This window comes from Diabrotica virgifera, chromosome 10, assembly GCF_917563875.1.
Source record: "Diabrotica virgifera virgifera chromosome 10, PGI_DIABVI_V3a".
NCBI classification, from domain to species: domain Eukaryota; kingdom Metazoa; phylum Arthropoda; class Insecta; order Coleoptera; family Chrysomelidae; genus Diabrotica; species Diabrotica virgifera.
Window position 1 is genome coordinate 30929833 of NC_065452.1, and position 18544 is coordinate 30948376.

Here is an 18544-nt window from a genome sequence, read left to right on the forward strand (position 1 = left end):
CGCCACACATAAGATAACCTCAATATATAGAATGTAACATGTGACTTCAAGTAAAACTTTAAAATAATAAAAAGTATATTATTTCCATAATATCAAACATAAGACACAGATCATATTAACACATTAAGAAATATTGTAGAACAAAAAATAAAATGGCAGAGCAAAATCTATATAAATTTCATTGACTTTAGACAAGCCTTTGACCGGATTAACAGAGAAATGTGGGAAATATTAAAGAGATATGGAATTCCATTAAAATACATAAGAATTATCAAAATGTTCTATGCAAACTATACCGCACAAATCATGCACAATGGGAAACTCACAGAACCAATCAACATAGACAGTGGAGTCAGACAGGGGTGTATTCTATCTCCAACCATATTTTTGATCTTAATCGGACTGGGTCATGAAGAAGGCAACGAAAAATAAAACAGAAATTAGATGGAATGCTTTCGGTCAGCTTGAAGATCTAGACTTTGCGGATGATATATGTCTGGTGTCCGAAAAAAGACAACATATGCAGAAAAAAACAGAAAAGGTGACAAAAGAAGCAAGAAAAATAGGATTAGAGATTAACACAAGAAAAACCAAACTTATGAAGATAAATACGGAAAGAGAAATGGGTATATTCATTGAAGGAGAAGAAGTAGAAAATGTACAGAAGTTTTGCTATCTGGGAAACATAATTGACGCTAGCGGTGGAATAGAAGAGGAAATTAATGGAAGGATAACTAAAGCCCAAAATGCGTTCTATATGCTGAAGAAAACATGGGAGTCCAATAAATTAACAACCAAAACCAAAATCAGGATATTTAATACAAATGTAAAGAGCATTCTGCTATATGCAGCAGAAACTTGGAAAATAGAGAAAAAGATTATACAAAAGGTTCAAACATTTGTAAATAGATGCCTTAGACGAATATTGCAAATATGCATATTGGCCAAATCCGATAAGTAACAAGGAACTTTGAAGAAAAGCTAATCAAGAGCCGATAGCCAAAACGATAAATAGACGCAAATGGAAGTTTTTTGGACACATATTAAGGAAAAATGAAGATGATATAACCAAACAAGCCCTGGCTTACCAACCAACTGGAAAAAGAAAACAAGGCAGACCAATGACATCCTGGAAAAGAAATATTATCAGAGAGCTAGAAGACAATAGGTTAACATGGAAAGAGGTGAAAGCCCTGGCCAGAAACAGAGATGAATGGAGGGGGACTGTAGAGGCCCTATGTTCCAAATGAAATCAAAAGGAGTAAAGTAAGTAAAGTAACTTAATTGAAACTCTTTGGTAAAACAAACTTTAAATATGACAACAATGTGGATGTCTACAAAAAGTTACCTACTGCTTAATTTGACTATTTAGCAATATTAATATTTGGTTCGTCCACATAAGTAGGAATAACAATTTTTAATTTTCTTGTTTTTGTAAAGAATATTTTAATTCATTTTCTTTTCAATATTATGGGACACCCCGTATATACGAGTAGGCCAATACCTAATTCAGTGAGTATGTATTAATTTTTATCATTATTTTCAAGTAAAAACCTTAAAGTTTTTTGTATGTAATTACCTGCCTACTCGCCTCATTTTAAAAAGACAATTCGCCAACCAACTCTCTTGGTTAACAGTCACTTACAATCATTCCGAAAAGTGTATAGAAACTCAATATAGTCCTCGCGAGTGATTTATACTTTATACTACTCAGCAATAGCAGTACGAAAAATAGCAGGCCTGCTCCAGCTTGTGCAACGAGAAATGACAAGGTAGGAAATATTTTTATTACAATTTACTTTAAGGTCTGGTTTTTTTACTGTTATTTTTTTTTTATTCTATTTTAAATTCACCCTATGCTAAACAGTCCACTAATAAAGCTCACTGAGTTAGTAATCTCCTCCAAGATGATTTATTGATCCGTTACGAGCCTGATAGATCCATTTTCTATATTTTTTTCTTGCATTTTTCATTTTTCTAAGAGGGTAATATAGTCGGGGAAAGTTTCTTTTAAACCTGAATTGTTTGATTTTATTGTCATACTTTGCTAATTTACAAAGATCAGAATCAAATTCAGGTTATTTAACCGCATTTCCTTTGACTTTATTTTTTTGTTATTCTTTAACATAAGGCGATAAAATATTCTTTACCAAATTAAAATCACGTATCAATTAGTAAATTGGTTTTTGTTTGTGCCGATCGTTAGTGATACCTATACCTCAGTTAATGTTGTTTTTTAAGTAAAAAAGGAACACATTAATGTAAAAGTAATTATTATTAAATTGTCAACGTCGGCCAATAGACAAATTTTGTTATAATAATTATTATACAGGTTGACTCTATTATAGATGAAACTGTGTGTTTATTTTACACAGTAATTTTTATTTAAAGGGTTTATGTTTTATAATTATTTTTTGTCTATAAATATTCAAATAGCAGAGGACATAGTTTTCTATTTTATTAGCACAAAGTTCGGTTGTATTTTATTAATTTTCGTGTGGTGAACCTATTTTATTTCCTAACGCTAATTTCATATTTTTCTAAATTTATTAATTCTACATTTAAATTTACAAAATGGCAGATAAAATTAAAAAATATCAATCTTTAAGACAAGTTGAAGTGCAACAAATGACTGAAATTCATGCTGTTGCTTTAAAGGTAGCTGCTGACGATAAGAATTTTTACCCGGTTTTGGAAGTTATGTATGAAGGATTGGAAAAAATTCGTGACAATTTTTATGATCTTCATAATAAAATAATTATGTTAGTTTCTGAGCAAGATAATGAGGACGCGCTATTTAAAGTCGAAGATGATTGCCGTAGTAATTTTGACAAATTATATTATAAAATTAAATTAACATACGTGCAAGCCTTTAGAAAATCTTCAACATCAAGTCAGCAAACTACATCAACTTCACAGTCTCAAAATCCTTTACCTATAAATTATTTTAATTTACCGAAACCGGAATTGCCATCTTTCAGTGGAAAAATAACTGAATTTAGAAGTTTTATAGATCAGTTTGATGCTCGCGTTCATACTCTTACTTACTTACAACCAATTGACAAATTTAATTTGTTACTATCGTGTTTAAAGGGTGCAGCGCGCGATGCTGTGGATCATATTGACATCACAGCAAACAATTATCCAATTGCCTATGATCTGCTTTGTGAAAGGTTTAATAATGTTAGGGTAATCGCTGCCAATTTATGGAATAACCTTGAAAGTTCACCACAACTGACTTCAGAAGATCCAAAAGAACTACGCAAGTTGTTAGATACATTTTCGAAAAATGTGGCATCTCTAAATAAGCTAGGACTACCCACAGTACATTGGGATTTTATACTTGTTCAAATGATTTTAAACCGATTAACTGTTTCTTTAGTAACACGTTTTGAGCTTTTTCATAATAATTCAACCATCCCAAGCTATAAAAAACTGATTGATTTTTTAAATCAAAGTTGTCTCGCTTTAGATAATATTGATTTTCACACTAAACCAAAATCTAACTTTTCTAAAAAACCTAATTCTTCCAAATCTACATCATTGCTTGCTCAAACAGAACCTGAACCAAAATGTTCTATCTGTAAAACTAATGATACCCATGCCATTTATAAATGCTCCGTTTTTTTGGCAAAATCTCCTGTAGATCGATTTCAATTAATAAAAAAGAACAAGATGTGTATTAACTGTCTTGGATCACATCGTTCTAGCCTATGCAAATCTACATGGACTTGTCACTCGTGCCATAAAAAACATCATACACTCCTTTGCTTCTCCTCTTCTAAGAAAGAAGAGAATGTTCAAGATTCGGCGGCATCCACTTTAAATTCAACGACTGGATCATCCGTTTCTGTGTGTTTTTCTTCCGCTGATAAAAGTACTTTGCTTTCCACTGCATGTATTGAGGTGCTTGATTGTCACGGTAACTACCAACCTGTTAGGTGTCTGTTAGATTCGGGAAGCATGACGTCCTTCATCTGTCAAAAGACCCTTAGGCGTTTAGGTTTACGTCCCATGAAAACTTCAGCTAACATCCAAGGATTAGGTTCTATGCAGTCGACCACTAATTTAGGTGGGGTTACCATTTCTTTTAAACCAGTACGTAAATCTTCTCCTATTTTGACAACCGATGCGTTAGTCTTGACAAAAATATGTGAGGATCAGCCTTTATGTAATTTAGAAGTTAATACTTGGCCCCATATTGCTAATTTAAAGTTAGCAGATGATAACTTCTTTCGTAGAGGATCCATCGACATTCTTTTAGGAGCTGATGTATTCTCTACAATTCTTTTGGATGGACGTATTTACGGCAATCAAGATCAACCTGATGCAATTAATACTATATTTGGCTATGTGCTTATGGGAAAAGTAAATATTTCAAAGGCACCTACTCTTACTTCTTTATTTTGCCAAGTTGAAGATACGGTTTCTTTGGATCAGCAAATAAAGAAATTCTGGGAATTAGAAGCAGTCCCTGAAGTTTTTTGCTTAGCTCCTGATGACGCTAAAGTGGAAAATATGTTTATGAATACTTATAAGCGTGAACAATCAGGACGCTTTGTAGTAGATCTACCTTTTAAGGAAGAAAATCCTGTCTTTCCTAATATTAGATCACTTGCTCTTAGTAGGTTTTATTCATTAGAAAGAAGGCTTCAAAAATCTCCTGAACTTTATGACCAATACCGCACCTTTATGAAGGAATTTGTTGAGCTCGGTCACATGGAACCTGTCCCATTGAATAACTTCGATTCACCTTATGTTTACTATTTATCGCATCATTGTGTTTTAAGACCTGAAAGTCTAACAAGTAAATTAAGGGTCGTTTTTAATGGTTCCGGGCATCTTCCAAATCAACCCTCACTCAATGACAAATTATTCACTGGTCCTAAGCTTCAGACTGACATCTGTACAATTTTGATTAATTTTCGATTGCATGGTTATGTAATTACGGCCGATATTTCTAAAATGTATAGGCAAATTTTAATTAATCCTACTCAAACAGATTATCAAAGAGTACTTTGGCGTTCTAATAATTCTGAACCTGTTCGAGATCTTCGTATCAACAGAGTTGTTTATGGTCTCTCTTGTTCTCCTTATCTTGCTATTAGATGTCTACATCAGTTGGCTAATGATGACGGGGATTCGTTTCCTCTAGCAGCCGAGGCACTTAAAACTGGAACCTACGTTGATGATATCATTTCTTCCTGTCCTAGTTTCGAAAATGCCTTAGCACTAAGAGACGAACTTATTGCCTTACTTGCCAAAGGAGGTTTTGAGTTGAAAAAATGGTCCAGTAATGTACCCGATTTATTGAAAGGATTAGCTGTATCAGATTTAGCAATAAAACCTCTTACATTTAATGATGATATTTCGTCCAAAACACTTAAAGTATTAGGGTTGGAATGGGACGCTTCTTCGGATACATTTGCTTTTAAAGTTCAAGTTTTAGACTCTTCTTGTACAAAACGTCATCTTTTGTCCAATTTAGCAAAAATATTTGATCCTCTTGGATTTTTATCTCCAATAACATTTCTAATTAAACACCTTATTCAAAGAATATGGACTCAAAAGATTGGTTGGGATGATGCTCCATCAAAAGAAATTATCCGTTTGTGGAAAAAATACATTGATGATGTAGCATATTTGAGTAAATTAAATTTACCTCGTCGTTTATTAATTGACGATATTTTACGCTTAGAAGTTCACTGTTTTGGTGACGCTAGCGAGAAAGGTTACTGCGCTGTCTTGTACTTTCGATGCTTATCACCTTCAGGCCAACCTTTTGTTTCTTTTGTTATAGCTAAATCTAAGGTCGCACCCATTAATAAGGGACTTACTATTCCCAGATTAGAATTGTCTGCTGCGGTTTTAGTGGCTCGACTAGTCTCCTTTGTTTCTTCTGTTATTAAAGATAAAGTAGAAATCAAGGAAATATACTGCTATTCTGATTCTGCTGTTACATTACGTTGGTTACAATCTTCCCCTCATCAGTGGAAAACTTTTGTGAGCAATAGAGTAGCTTATGTGCAGGAACGAGTAACTTCTTCATGTTGGCACTATGTTCCTTCTGAAGAAAATCCTGCTGACATTGGTTCAAGGGGTTGCTTACCCTCTGAGTTAATTAACTGTTCCAAATGGTGGGCGGGGCCAACCTTCTTACAATCTGATCCGCTAACGTTCTTTGAACTTAATTCAAAGGAGTCTACTAATGTAAATTTGGAAGTGCGGACTGTCGCATTGATTGCTGAAATTCCCAATAATTTTTTAGATATTTTATTGGATCGTCATTCGTCTTTAAATAGGTGTGTTCGATGTTTGTGTTACATTATTCGTTTTTTCCATTATGTAACCAAAAACCGATATGGTAATCTGGAAATAGGTTGTTTAAGTTTATTGGAGCAACATAACTCCTTACTGGTTTTTGTTAAACGAACACAGCAGATCTTTTTTAATACTTTAATAAATTTTATCCAAGATAAACAGCTGCTTCCAAAAAATTTAAGAAAGCTTTCACCTTTTATCAATGCAAAGGGAATTCTACGTGTAGGTAGTCGCCTAGCTAATGCGCCCATTTCGTATGATCGCAAATTTCCGGCATTACTTCCTAACAGTTGTAAATTAACTGATATGATTATTGAATCTACTCATCTGCAATATCTACACGCCGGGCTTCAAACTGTTCAATACCTAATTTCTCAGCGTTTTTGGATTATATCTTCCAAACGAGCCATTCGTAGAGTACTGTCTAAATGTGTTGAATGTTTTAAGGTGAATCCTTTGTCCCCAGTTCCGTTAATGGGAAATCTACCGCTAGCTCGAATATCTCAACTAAAACCTTTCAGTAATGTTGGAGTTGATTTTGCGGGCCCTTTTCCTATAAGAGCTTCCAAACTTCGAAAGTCTCAAACTCTTAAAGCGTATTTGTCGCTTTTTATTTGTTTCTCAACAAAAGCTCTTCATTTAGAGCTCGTATCTGATTTATCCACTGACGCGTTTTTAGCTGCGTTTAAGCGATTTGTCAGTCGTAGAGGCCGATGTCAACATGTTTATAGTGACAATGGCACTAACTTTGTTGGAGCCAGAGCAGAACTTAACAGATTGGCATCACAAGCTGCTTCTCATGAATCTATTCAATGGCATCTCATTCCCCCTTCTTCTCCACACTTTGGAGGTTTATGGGAATCTAATATTAAGACGGTAAAGGGTCATTTAATTCGCACAATTGGAGAACAAGTACTAACTTTTGAAGAGTTATATACTATTTTTTCTCAAATTGAGGCCATCATGAATTCGAGGCCAATATGCCCGTTAAGTTCAGACCCAAACGATCTTAGTGCGTTAACTCCAGGACATTTTTTGACCATGGAGCCTTTGAGTGCTCCGGCACTCAGAACAGGTAGGAAATATTTTTATTACAATTTACTTTAAGGTCTGGTTTTTTTACTGTTATTTTTTTTTTTTATTCTATTTTAAATTCACCCTATGCTAAACAGTCCACTAATAAAGCTCACTGAGTTAGTAATCTCCTCCAAGATGATTTAATATTCTAATTTCGCATCGAGTACAACATACCACTGGTTCTTGCATTTGTCGATTACGAGAAAGCATTTGATTCTGTAGAGTTTGAAACAGTACTGGAAGAGCTAAATAAAGCAAAGCGGTACTGAAAAGAGTAGCGGGAAACCGCTACTCTTTGTATACTCGCTACAAGTGGCCCAGTGTAGAGAGCACTGAAAAGAACTGAGGAAGGCCTATGTCCAGCAGTGGACGCGATTGGCTGAATGATGATGAACAACAAAATCTATTGATAAATACAATTGTTTTACTACAATTACTACATTTTACAATTGTTTTATTATATCTGATATGATTACGTTAATTTGGTATTATATAATATATGTATAGTAGGGATATTATGGACTTTTTCTATTGTCAAATGCGTGTTATCATGCATTTCCGAATTCAATACAATCGACGACGGTGAGAAGGCAACGAAAACCTAGCCAAACCGACAAAAAGTTTAGGGATTGTTTAAAAAACAAGAATCTAGAATTCAGAACAAGACATCGAAAAAAGAAAAAAAATTTAATTCACTTTAATTTTAACTGTACTTATATAGATAGATACTCAATAATTTAAAATCCAGATAGACCAGATTTACATAATCTCAACATTTACCTTTCTATTATTAAGTCCTTTACCTGCTTGGCTTAAACAGTTACGTATAGAAATTATGGTCACTAATCCTTTCATTCTCTTTAATTGTCGATTTTTATATCAAAAACAATAAATGAGTCTATTAGTTGATGCGATTTATAGATAATGATAAAGGAAAGAATTGAATATCTACTGTTTAATGTATTAAATATACAGGGTGCAACAAAAAGGTACCTTAGTAAAAATGTGCACATAAAAAAGTTATCCCTCTGAAGTTAGAAAATGAAAATCAATTTTTCCAATACATAATACATGTATCGAAAAAAAACTGAAATTTGTGCACCCCTTAAAAATATTATGGGGGTTTTGTTCCCCTTAAAACCTTCCCAAATATTTGTGTATGTTCCATATATTCTGATGATACTACTAGTGACTGCAATTCCTCTATAGTTTTCAGGTTTTGATTTATCTCCCTTTTTGTGGATAGTGCTCACATGTGACCCTTTCCAGTCTTCAGGTAGTTCATGGTTATTTAAGCATTGCTGGAAAAGTTGTCTTAGCCGCTTAATTAGAACTTTAGGTTCATATTTGATGAGTTCCGGAGCTATATTTTCTGGGCCAGGTGATTTGCCATTCTTCAACTGTTTGCATATGGTTTCGACTTCTCTCTCATTTACTCTGATTGGTGATCCTATCAACCTGACGCCTTGTATACCGTTGGATTGTATCTGTTTGAAGGGCTCTCTTGTCTCTGTTAGTAAATCTTCAAAGTATCCTTCCCAAGTTTTTGGTGATATGGACGGAATACTTTCTTTCTGTCGTTTCTTAAATTTCTTAATAGTTTCCAACTTTCTGAACTTTGGCTTCCACCTATGTATGTATTTAGCATGGTACACTTTTGTCCAGGATTTGACAGTTCTGTCATTGACTTATTTGACACTGCAGTTGAGATTTATTTGACACTGTATTGATTTATTTTACGCTGCATAATTTATTTGACTGTTCTATCAGTAAGCGCTAATCAGAAATGAATGTGAAACTTCGAAACCCCAAAATAATTTGCGCTGGAAACTGTTTTAAAGGATGAGGCATATGAAGACCGAAAAGGAGTAAATTGATGTACAATTAATTGACTGAGGATAAAATAACCAAAAACAAGTATTTCTCATTACCTCACTGTCTACTGATGTACTTTTTAATGTATTAAATATAATATATTCCAAGAACCAAAGGAAAGATGACTTAAAAGTATTAATGAGTCTAATATAAGACAAGGAGTATAAAAAAGTCTACTTACTTGCAAAGCTTTACAATGGTCTGGGCATCCATGTCTATGTGATAGTCAATGTCAGACTTCTTTTCTATAGAATGAAGCGAATCAAACTCCCATGGGGGCTCAGACTTGACAGTGAGCACTCTTTCGTGAGTAGGTGACTTAATTTTTCGTTTTGTATCCTGAGACATCTCTTTTGGTAAAATATTAGAAGGCGAAAACGGTCCTGACGATAGGGTGTTGGTAACGTTACCTGAAAAATTAGCATTTTTATCGAGATTCAAAGCTTTAATCTAAAATTTAAAAACGATGGTGCTAGTATAGTACGCGGTCTACGACGAGGATGCGGTCTACCTATACACGTCTATTATAGTGTGCAAAATAAGCCAATTTGTGGCTTATTTCAAACTAAAATAATAAACTGATATGACAAAGTATTCATTTGTAAAATTAAAATAATAATTCTTCTGATGTGTGCGTTTTATTTACTTTGTAAAGACTTTCTGTCTGCACTGTATACCTGCTAAACTACAATAATCTTTTTCAGAAGGTTTTGCACACAATAATGAAAATATTTGCTAAATGAATAAAACGCATAAATCACATTTTAATTTTACAAATTAATACGTTGTCACATTAATTTACTATGTACACTTCTCCAAGAAATTAACGCACCACACCTTAGAAATGGGTCATTTTTGATGTCACAAATTTCCTAAACCTGTTGTCCGATTTAATTGATTTTTTATTATGTTACAGCCTTATTTCTTAACAATATCGCTTTAATAATATTGTTGCTAGATAGGGTAAATTGTCATTGTATACCTGGTGTACCAAATACCAATAAAACTGTGTTTTTTCTTCAAAGTTCGCATCACACTGTGGATTCTAGCATTTATAAAATACTCAAATTAAAACCCAACTATAGCCTCATGTTTTCTTAATATTCTGTTTTTTAATTCATTCGCTTATGTTGGATAATAAAAAAGTTAGGCACTTTAACAACTAGCCATGTTTTTCATCAATACAGGGTGTTTTTTCTTCATGAAAAAATAATGACAGTTTGCTTCATAAATGTATGTCCGCAAATGCTTCGTTTCCGGGATAGGGGGTGTTGAAATTTTTCTTATAAACTGACGATTTATTTATTGCTCTAAAACCGGTTGAGATGTGCAAATGAAATTTGGTGGGTTTTAAGAGGTAGTTATTGCGCAATTGCGCATTTTTTGACATACAATTAAGGATTTAATATTCCCCATTGGCGCGCATTTGGGTAATATGACCCTATGAGCGCCAATCTCGAATATAAAATTCTTAATTGTATGTCAAGAAGTGTGCAATAACTACCTCTTAAAACCTACCAAATTTCATTTGCATATCTCAACCGGTTTTGGAGCAATAAATAAATCGTCAGTTTGTAAGAAAAATTTTAAAACCTCCTACCTCGAAACGATGCATTTGCAGACATACGTTTATAAAGCAAACTGTCATTCATAATTTTTTAATACAGAATTACCCCTTAAAGTTTTCCATACTGATTTAAAAATACCCTGTATTGATGAAAAACATGGCTAGTTGTTAAAGTACTAACAACTTTATTATCTGACAATCTGACATAAGCGAATGAATTAAAAAACAGAATATTAAGAAAACATGGGGATATAGTTGGGTTTTAATTTCGATATTTTATAATTGCTAGAATACTCCACAGTGTGATACTAACTTTAAGAAAAAACACAGTTTTAATGGTAGATGGTACACCCGGTATACAATGACAGTTTACCTATCTAGCAACAATATTATTATAGCGATATTGTTAAAGAATAAGGCTATAACATATTAAAAAATCTCTTAAATCGGAGAACAGGTTTAGGAAATTAGAAACATCAAAATGACCCATTTCTTGGAGAACTGTATTTTACTTGGGAATAGGACACAAAATTGGCTTATTCCCAACTGAAATAGTAAATTGATACTACAAAGTAATTATTTGTAAAAATAAAATAATAATTCTTTTGATTTATGCGTTTTACTCACTTCGTAAAGATATTTTGTCGGCACTGGAATATAATATACTGTTAAATACCACTGTTAAACACCGCATCCTTCAGTAGACCGCAAGCTATAGCAGAAACGCGACGACAGACCGCATACTATAGTGGCACCAAAACAATAATCGTAATAATATAATATTGTCAAACGTACTTTATAGACAAAAATAAACCCTCAATCAAATCTTGCGCAAATAAACGGATGTTGTAAAGACGACGGATACATTGCAATTGGATTGGAATACCTTGTAAACTATAACAGCAAGCATTCCAAAATAACACTACCTAAAATATCATAACATTTATAGTCAGTCTTGCGGCAATAAAACTGTGTCCCTTCTTGGAAACCATGGCAATGAGAGAAGAGAGAAGGTGTATTCAAATATAATATAAGCCTCAAATAAAACGAGGTACAGAGGTATAGGTATTTATTTCAATTGAAATCTAAAGAAGTCGTCAGCAAAGGATAATAAATAGCCTATTAGAATTTACTTAGGACGATTTAGTACTGAAAAAACTTAGTGATTGTTCAAATAGAGATAATGTAGTAGTAGATGCAATTGAACGATTTTGAATATTTCTGACATAATTAAGAAAAAACTAGATAACACACTGATTGCACAGTTAACACAGTGCGGTTTTTTATTATTAGTACAGGGAAATAAGTAAAAAAAAAATGATTTTAATATATGTATAACTGGTCGATCTGTGAAAACATAATCGATTTCACCAAAAAATCTTATACAGGTTTTTGAAGGTTCTATAATATATTATCGGTTTACAACGTTCTCCGTCTTCCGATACCCGTTCACCATTCCTCTCTCTCCGCACATTGATCTTCTTACAGACCTCTTTATCAATGGCTTTGTCTATTCCTGCCTGCCAACTTTTCTTCGGTCTACCTCTTCTTCTTCTACCTTGCGGTTTCCAGTTTTGTACTTGTTTTGGGATTCTGTCTTCGTGCATTCTTTGTACGTGACCAAACCATCGTAGTTGTATTTCGTTGATTTCGTCATTTATTGTATGTGTGACCTTCATTATTTCTCGTATCCGTTCATTGGTAACATGTTCTCTTCTTGATCTTCCTGCAGCTCTTCTCCCGAAATCCATTTCGGTGACCTCTAACATTCGTTTTGATTTTTCCTTCATAGGCCATACTTCGCAGCAGTATGTATGCTTTTCACTACGGCGTTATAGATCTTTTTCTTGTTTTGGTTGTTTATCTGCTTGTCCCAGAGTACTGAGTTTAAGAGCGTAATTGCTTTCCTGCCCTGAGTATTTCGTTCTTTAATGGCTCCGCCCAGTGTTCCATCATTTGTGATTTTCATACCCAGGTATTTATATTCGTTACATTTAGACTACAGTAAACCTAACATCGTACCCGACCAATCACATCAAACGAACGATAGTGACACAGAATAGAAATACCTAACATCGTACCCGACCAATCACAGCAAACGAACGATTGGCACAGAACAGAGAGTGGTGCAATCTCTACGTTTTGCATTTTGTGAGGTTATGACTGTGTGTTTACATCACAAACCATACCTACTCATAGACGTTTCACGTAAATTGTCAAGGTCAAGACAGCACATTAGTTACCATTCCAATCCAGAGATGTCGCTGTCAGTCAATTCTCTTGTCATATTTAACAACTGACAGTTGTTGACAATTAAATTAATTTGTTATTTACTTTTTTATTTTACAGTTTGTGGATTAATTATTTTATTATAGTGGTGTTACGTTTTTAATTAGATTTAATCACAATTTTAATCAATTGTATTAACCTCCTCTCCGTTTTTATGAGTAGATTTTTTAGTTTACATTGATCATCCCGTGTTGTGTTTCTCCACATTAAAAAAAACAATATAATAGATCCTGAAACAGTTTATTCCAATAGACAAGTGTGTCATCAACATTTCGGGCCTATATATTTTTGGAAATTTGTAAAAGATTATAAGGTAATATTTATCTAAACAATCATCCTACAAGATTCTTTCAAAAATTTTCATTCAACTCAATATTACACATCAGTGCTTTCACGTAACACATGGCAGTAATGTTTAGCATTTTGAAAACAAATTGGAATATTTGAAGTTTTCAGTAAAATATTGAATAAAACATTGAATTGTCTTTCTGTTGTTTTAATTTCCTGCGAAATTTCATCAAAAATCCCGCAAAATTTATAATTTGAAATTCCCACATAACTAAAATTTGTCAATTTAGTTCCCATTCCAATCAAGAGATGGCGTTAATTCGATCCGAAAGATTAACATGATCGTAAAACGTCTATGAGTATGTATGGTTTGTGGTTTACATCACTGGTGTTTACCATAATATTTACCCAAATTTATTTTACCCAAAACTTTGTTTTAGCAAGAAATTATGGATTCATTCATGTACTCCATCAATTTCAACAAACCATGAAGAAGCTCTCTGCCATATTTGCAACAAAATATTTAAAAATCGGTCTTCACTAAATCGTCATATCCAAAAAATACATAAAATAGATGGGCCGACTAGCAATATTAATGAAAATCACATTATTTGTCCCTTATGTGAGCAAGATACTAATTTTAAAAGTCATGAGAAGTTACGAAAACATCTCCAGGACCTTTACCAGGTGAGTATTGAACTGATAACATTTGAATTTTCTAGCAACCAAGAATATGAGACAAAAAAATGAGATAAAATTTGTCGATTATCTGAAAAAGTAAATAATTATATGAAATCATACATTTTAAGACACCTTTAAGTATATTTTTTTCTACGCGATACTTGACTGAAGAGAGAAAACAAATGTGGGCCTATTGTTGTAGAAGAAATTCCGGGATTAATACCAACATGGCAATTTAATCGCTCAACAATCTACTAAAAACGAAATACCTGAAGAGGAATGCAGCAGTGGGGATTGTGAAGCTATTGGATACAATGGATGAGCTAGTTTAAGCATAATGTGGACGAGGATAGTGGATATAATACGACCAAGCGCAAATAATTATCAGGACAGGCTTTCAATAGCAGCACACAAACAGGCAGCATCGATGAAAGGCAAAATAGAAGAACTGATTAAGGAGAATACATCTGGGCATTATGAGGTAAAATCCTTTAAAGGTTCGAATATTATATTACGTTATGTAAATTTTAGAGAAGTGTGTGAGAGTGAGTGTAAGGCATTGTTTTGTAGAGTGTGTAAGATTTGTATTCACCGTTATTGGTGCAGTTGCGATGACTATATGGTGAGGAATACCTTGTGTCAGCATGTGCTCTTGGCAAGAATGTATGAGGAGCGTTTGGGTTGTATTAACTCTGTTGTAGATGATGCTGCAAGATGTTTGGGAGAAATGTCAACTATCAAATCAAGGCATGAGGAGCAAATTAATGAATTTGTCAGAGGGAAGCTAGAACAGACAAATGTGACCCAGGAAATAACCAAACGAAGTCTTCAACAGGAATACCTCAATAAAGAGTCGAACGGATTAGATGACCAAGGTTTTACCGAATTTATGAGGAAGGCTCAAGGAATTCTGGAAGTTAATAAAAAGGGAAAGAACATTACGAAGAAGCGAAAAATGGAGACTCAGGAGTATTTTCCTTCAAAAAAAGAACTGATTAAACATTTTTTATTAACAATTTTTGTAGCTCACATGCATTTTACTTTGTACCTGTATTTAATTTTTATTATAGTTTTATAGACTATTTAGAAGAACATTACTTAATTTAACATTATAGATTTTACTTGATTAGTAATAAATATAGTGAAATTTCTTATAAGATTATATAAATACAGTGTGTCCACGGATGGGGTGTCCAAGAGGAAAAACTTTTTTATTTTCAATTTTAGTGAAAAATGTCGTTCTTTTTAAAAAGTTTTGCTTGTTCTAAAACCCCATAAAACGAAATAAAATTCAAGTTCTTCAAAACCTGCTTAATTTTGTAGCCAATTTTGTGTTCAAAATCTTAACAATAATCTAGTGTTGCTAAGCTACAATGTAGCTGAATAACTGTTAACTCCGATAAATAAAATTTGCGAATTGTCATTCTTTTTCGATAAGATAATGACATCCAACAAAGAGTTTATATTGTAAAGTGTTATGAAATTGGAGCTGTTTCGTACCAACATGCGATTGAAATGTTCAATGAAAAATATCGAGATCTACTCGTTACGGGGAATGGATTGAAGAAACTGATAAAGAAATTCAATGAGACAGGAGCTGTTGGAAACAGAAAAGGATCGAAAACAACGTATAATGAGGATGATGATATAGCTACTGCCCTAGCTATGTAGTGAGTAAGGGAAAATCCAAAGTTAAGTTTACGAAAAAGAGTCACAAAGAGTAACAAAAGTCACAGAAAATATTCGAGCAAAACAACATTCATTCCTTTAAACCAAAATTTATTCACACCTTACAATATTGTGATTATGACATGGGGCCAGTGGCGTAGCTGACAGGCCCGCACCCCGACGTTAGGAGGGGCCCCTTAAAGCCTTCAAGCCTAATAATTCTACTATCTTTAAATTGGGGACCAAAACATATTTTCCTAATAAGCATCAAAATAGGGAATTTGGAAGGAAATAATGAAGCGGGTAATTGACGTAACTCTTACTGTTTTCGGTTGCAATTTAGCGTTTCGTACTTTCGTGGACATGTTGGTAGATTAGATGAAAGTGAATCCCAAAAAAAAAAAAAAAAAAAAAAAAAAAACGATTAGGAGACCACACAGAAAGACACTAGATTTAGATAAACTTAGAAATAAAAATATACGACAAGAAACAGGAGAAGAAATAAATGAAAACCTCAGTTCAGTGCAACAACAAATTAATGATACGGATAACGTTAACCAAAAATTAAAGTACATAAATACAGCTATACAAACAGCAGGAAAGAAACATCTGACAAAAACAACAACAAAGAACAAGGGGTGGATGACACAGGACATACTAGACTTGATGGAACAAAGAAGAAAGATGAAGAATTACCTAGACAAATACAAAGAAATAAACAAACACATAAAAAAGAGAATAAAAGAAGCCAAAGAGGCGTGGATTAAAGAACAGTGTGAAGAAATGGAAACCTATGAGAAAAAGTACGATGCGTTCAATATGCACAAAAAAGTAAAAGAGATAACAGGAAGCATAAAGAAATGCGAAATAGGTAAACTTAAAGACAAAGATGGAAATCTTATTGTAGATCTAGAGAATAAAATAAAAATATGGACAGAATACCTGAATGAATTATTTGAAGACGATAGAAACAACTTAACTCAGATAATCAATGCAACTGGGCCAGACATATTGAAAGAAGAAGTAGTATACGCAATAAGAAACGCTAAAAATGGAAAAGCAAACGGACCTGACGAAATCCCTACAGAACTGCTGAAGCTTTTGAATGATAAATCCGTAACCATAATATTGCATATATTCAATACAATATACAGTACTGGTATAATACCGCAAGAATGGTTGCTGTCTACGTTTGTCACCATACCGAAGAAAACTAAGGCAATGCAATGTTCAGATCATCGAACAATCTCCTTGATGAGTCACCTGCTTAAAATATTTCTTAGAGTCATCCACAACCGAATCTATCAAAAACTAGACATCGATATTAACGATACACAGATGGGATTCAGAAAAGGATTAGGTACAAGGGATGCTCTCTTTGCCTTGAACGTTCTAACACAGAGATGCCTAGATGTTAACCAAGAGGTACACGCCTGCTTTATAGACTTTGAAAAGGCCTTTGACAAAGTACGCCACAGTAAACTCAAAGAAATCCTGGAGAGTAAGAACATTGACACCAGAGACATACAAATAATATTAAATCTGTACTGGAATCAGCGAGCTAATATAAAAATAGAAGAACAAACATCGGACGAAATAGAAATACGTAGAGGAGTACGACAGGGTTGTATATTGTCACCGCTCTTATTTAATATCTACAGCGAACAAATATGCCAAGAAGTTCTCTCATATGCAAACGAAGGGATAATAGTCAATGGAGAAGTTATCAATAACATTCGATATGCTGACGATACTGTGATAATGGCAAGAACAGCGGAAGATATACAACATTTAGTTGAAACTATGAATGAGATATGTAATAACTACGGCATAAGGATGAACGTCAAAAAAACCAAATATATGACCTTCGGTAAGAATCCAATAAATGACACTAGTATCACAATAAACGGTACCCAACTTGAAAAAGTAAACGAATACAAATACTTGGGAACCCTTATCAATGAAACAGGTGACCAAAATCACGAGATAAAAAGACGTATTGAAATTGCCAGGTCTACTTTTATAAAAATGAAAAAATTATTTTGTAATCGTGATATTAGTATTCATCTACGAACTAGAATGTTAAAATGCTATGTATTCAGTACTTTGCTCTACGGTGTTGAGTCATGGACTCTTAAACAGAGGAATATTAAAAATCTTGAAAGCTTTGAGATGTGGTGCTACCGCCGTATACTACGAATAAGTTGGGTGGATAAAATTACAAATGAAGAAGTAATACGCAGAATAAATAACGAGCCAGAAGTTCTACGGAGTATAAAAAAGAGAAAACTTGAATACTTAGGCCACCTGATGAGAGGACAAAAGTACACATTCCTACAAAATATAATGCAAGGAAAAATCCAAGGACGAAGAAATCCAGGCCGTAGAAGAATGTCCTGGATGAGAAATTTGAGAGAGTGGTTTGGCTGTACCACTAACGAATTGTTCAAAACAGCAGTAAATAAAATTAGAATCGCCCTAATGATATCCAATCTCCGATAGGAGAGGCACTCAAAGAAGAAGAAGAATCCCAAAAAGGTAATTTTTTGTCGGTGGTTCTCTTACTAGCTAAATATGATCCTGTTTTAGCTAAATTAATCAATAAAAACAATAACTAAAAAAAAAACAAATTACTTCGGTCCCCAAATACAAAACGAAGTTATAAATTTGCTGGCTTAAGAAACTGAAAACAAATTGATAAATTAAAAAAAAATGTTTCTAGTCAATAATTCTTGATACCACTCAACATATTTCGAAACACGATCAGCTTAATTTTAT

General features: G+C 33.6%; 1 protein-coding gene across 2 annotated transcripts in view; it reads right to left on the bottom strand.

The window, feature by feature from the left end:
• The window catches only part of LOC126893184 (lysine-specific demethylase 6A), a 434968-nt gene that overhangs the window by 25775 nt on the left and 390649 nt on the right, over positions 1-18544 (bottom strand). For both annotated transcript variants that reach the window (XM_050663138.1, XM_050663139.1), the window contains one exon: positions 9455-9683. In XM_050663138.1, the coding sequence (XP_050519095.1) occupies positions 9455-9683 (229 nt within the window). The remainder of the gene's footprint in view (positions 1-9454; positions 9684-18544) is intronic.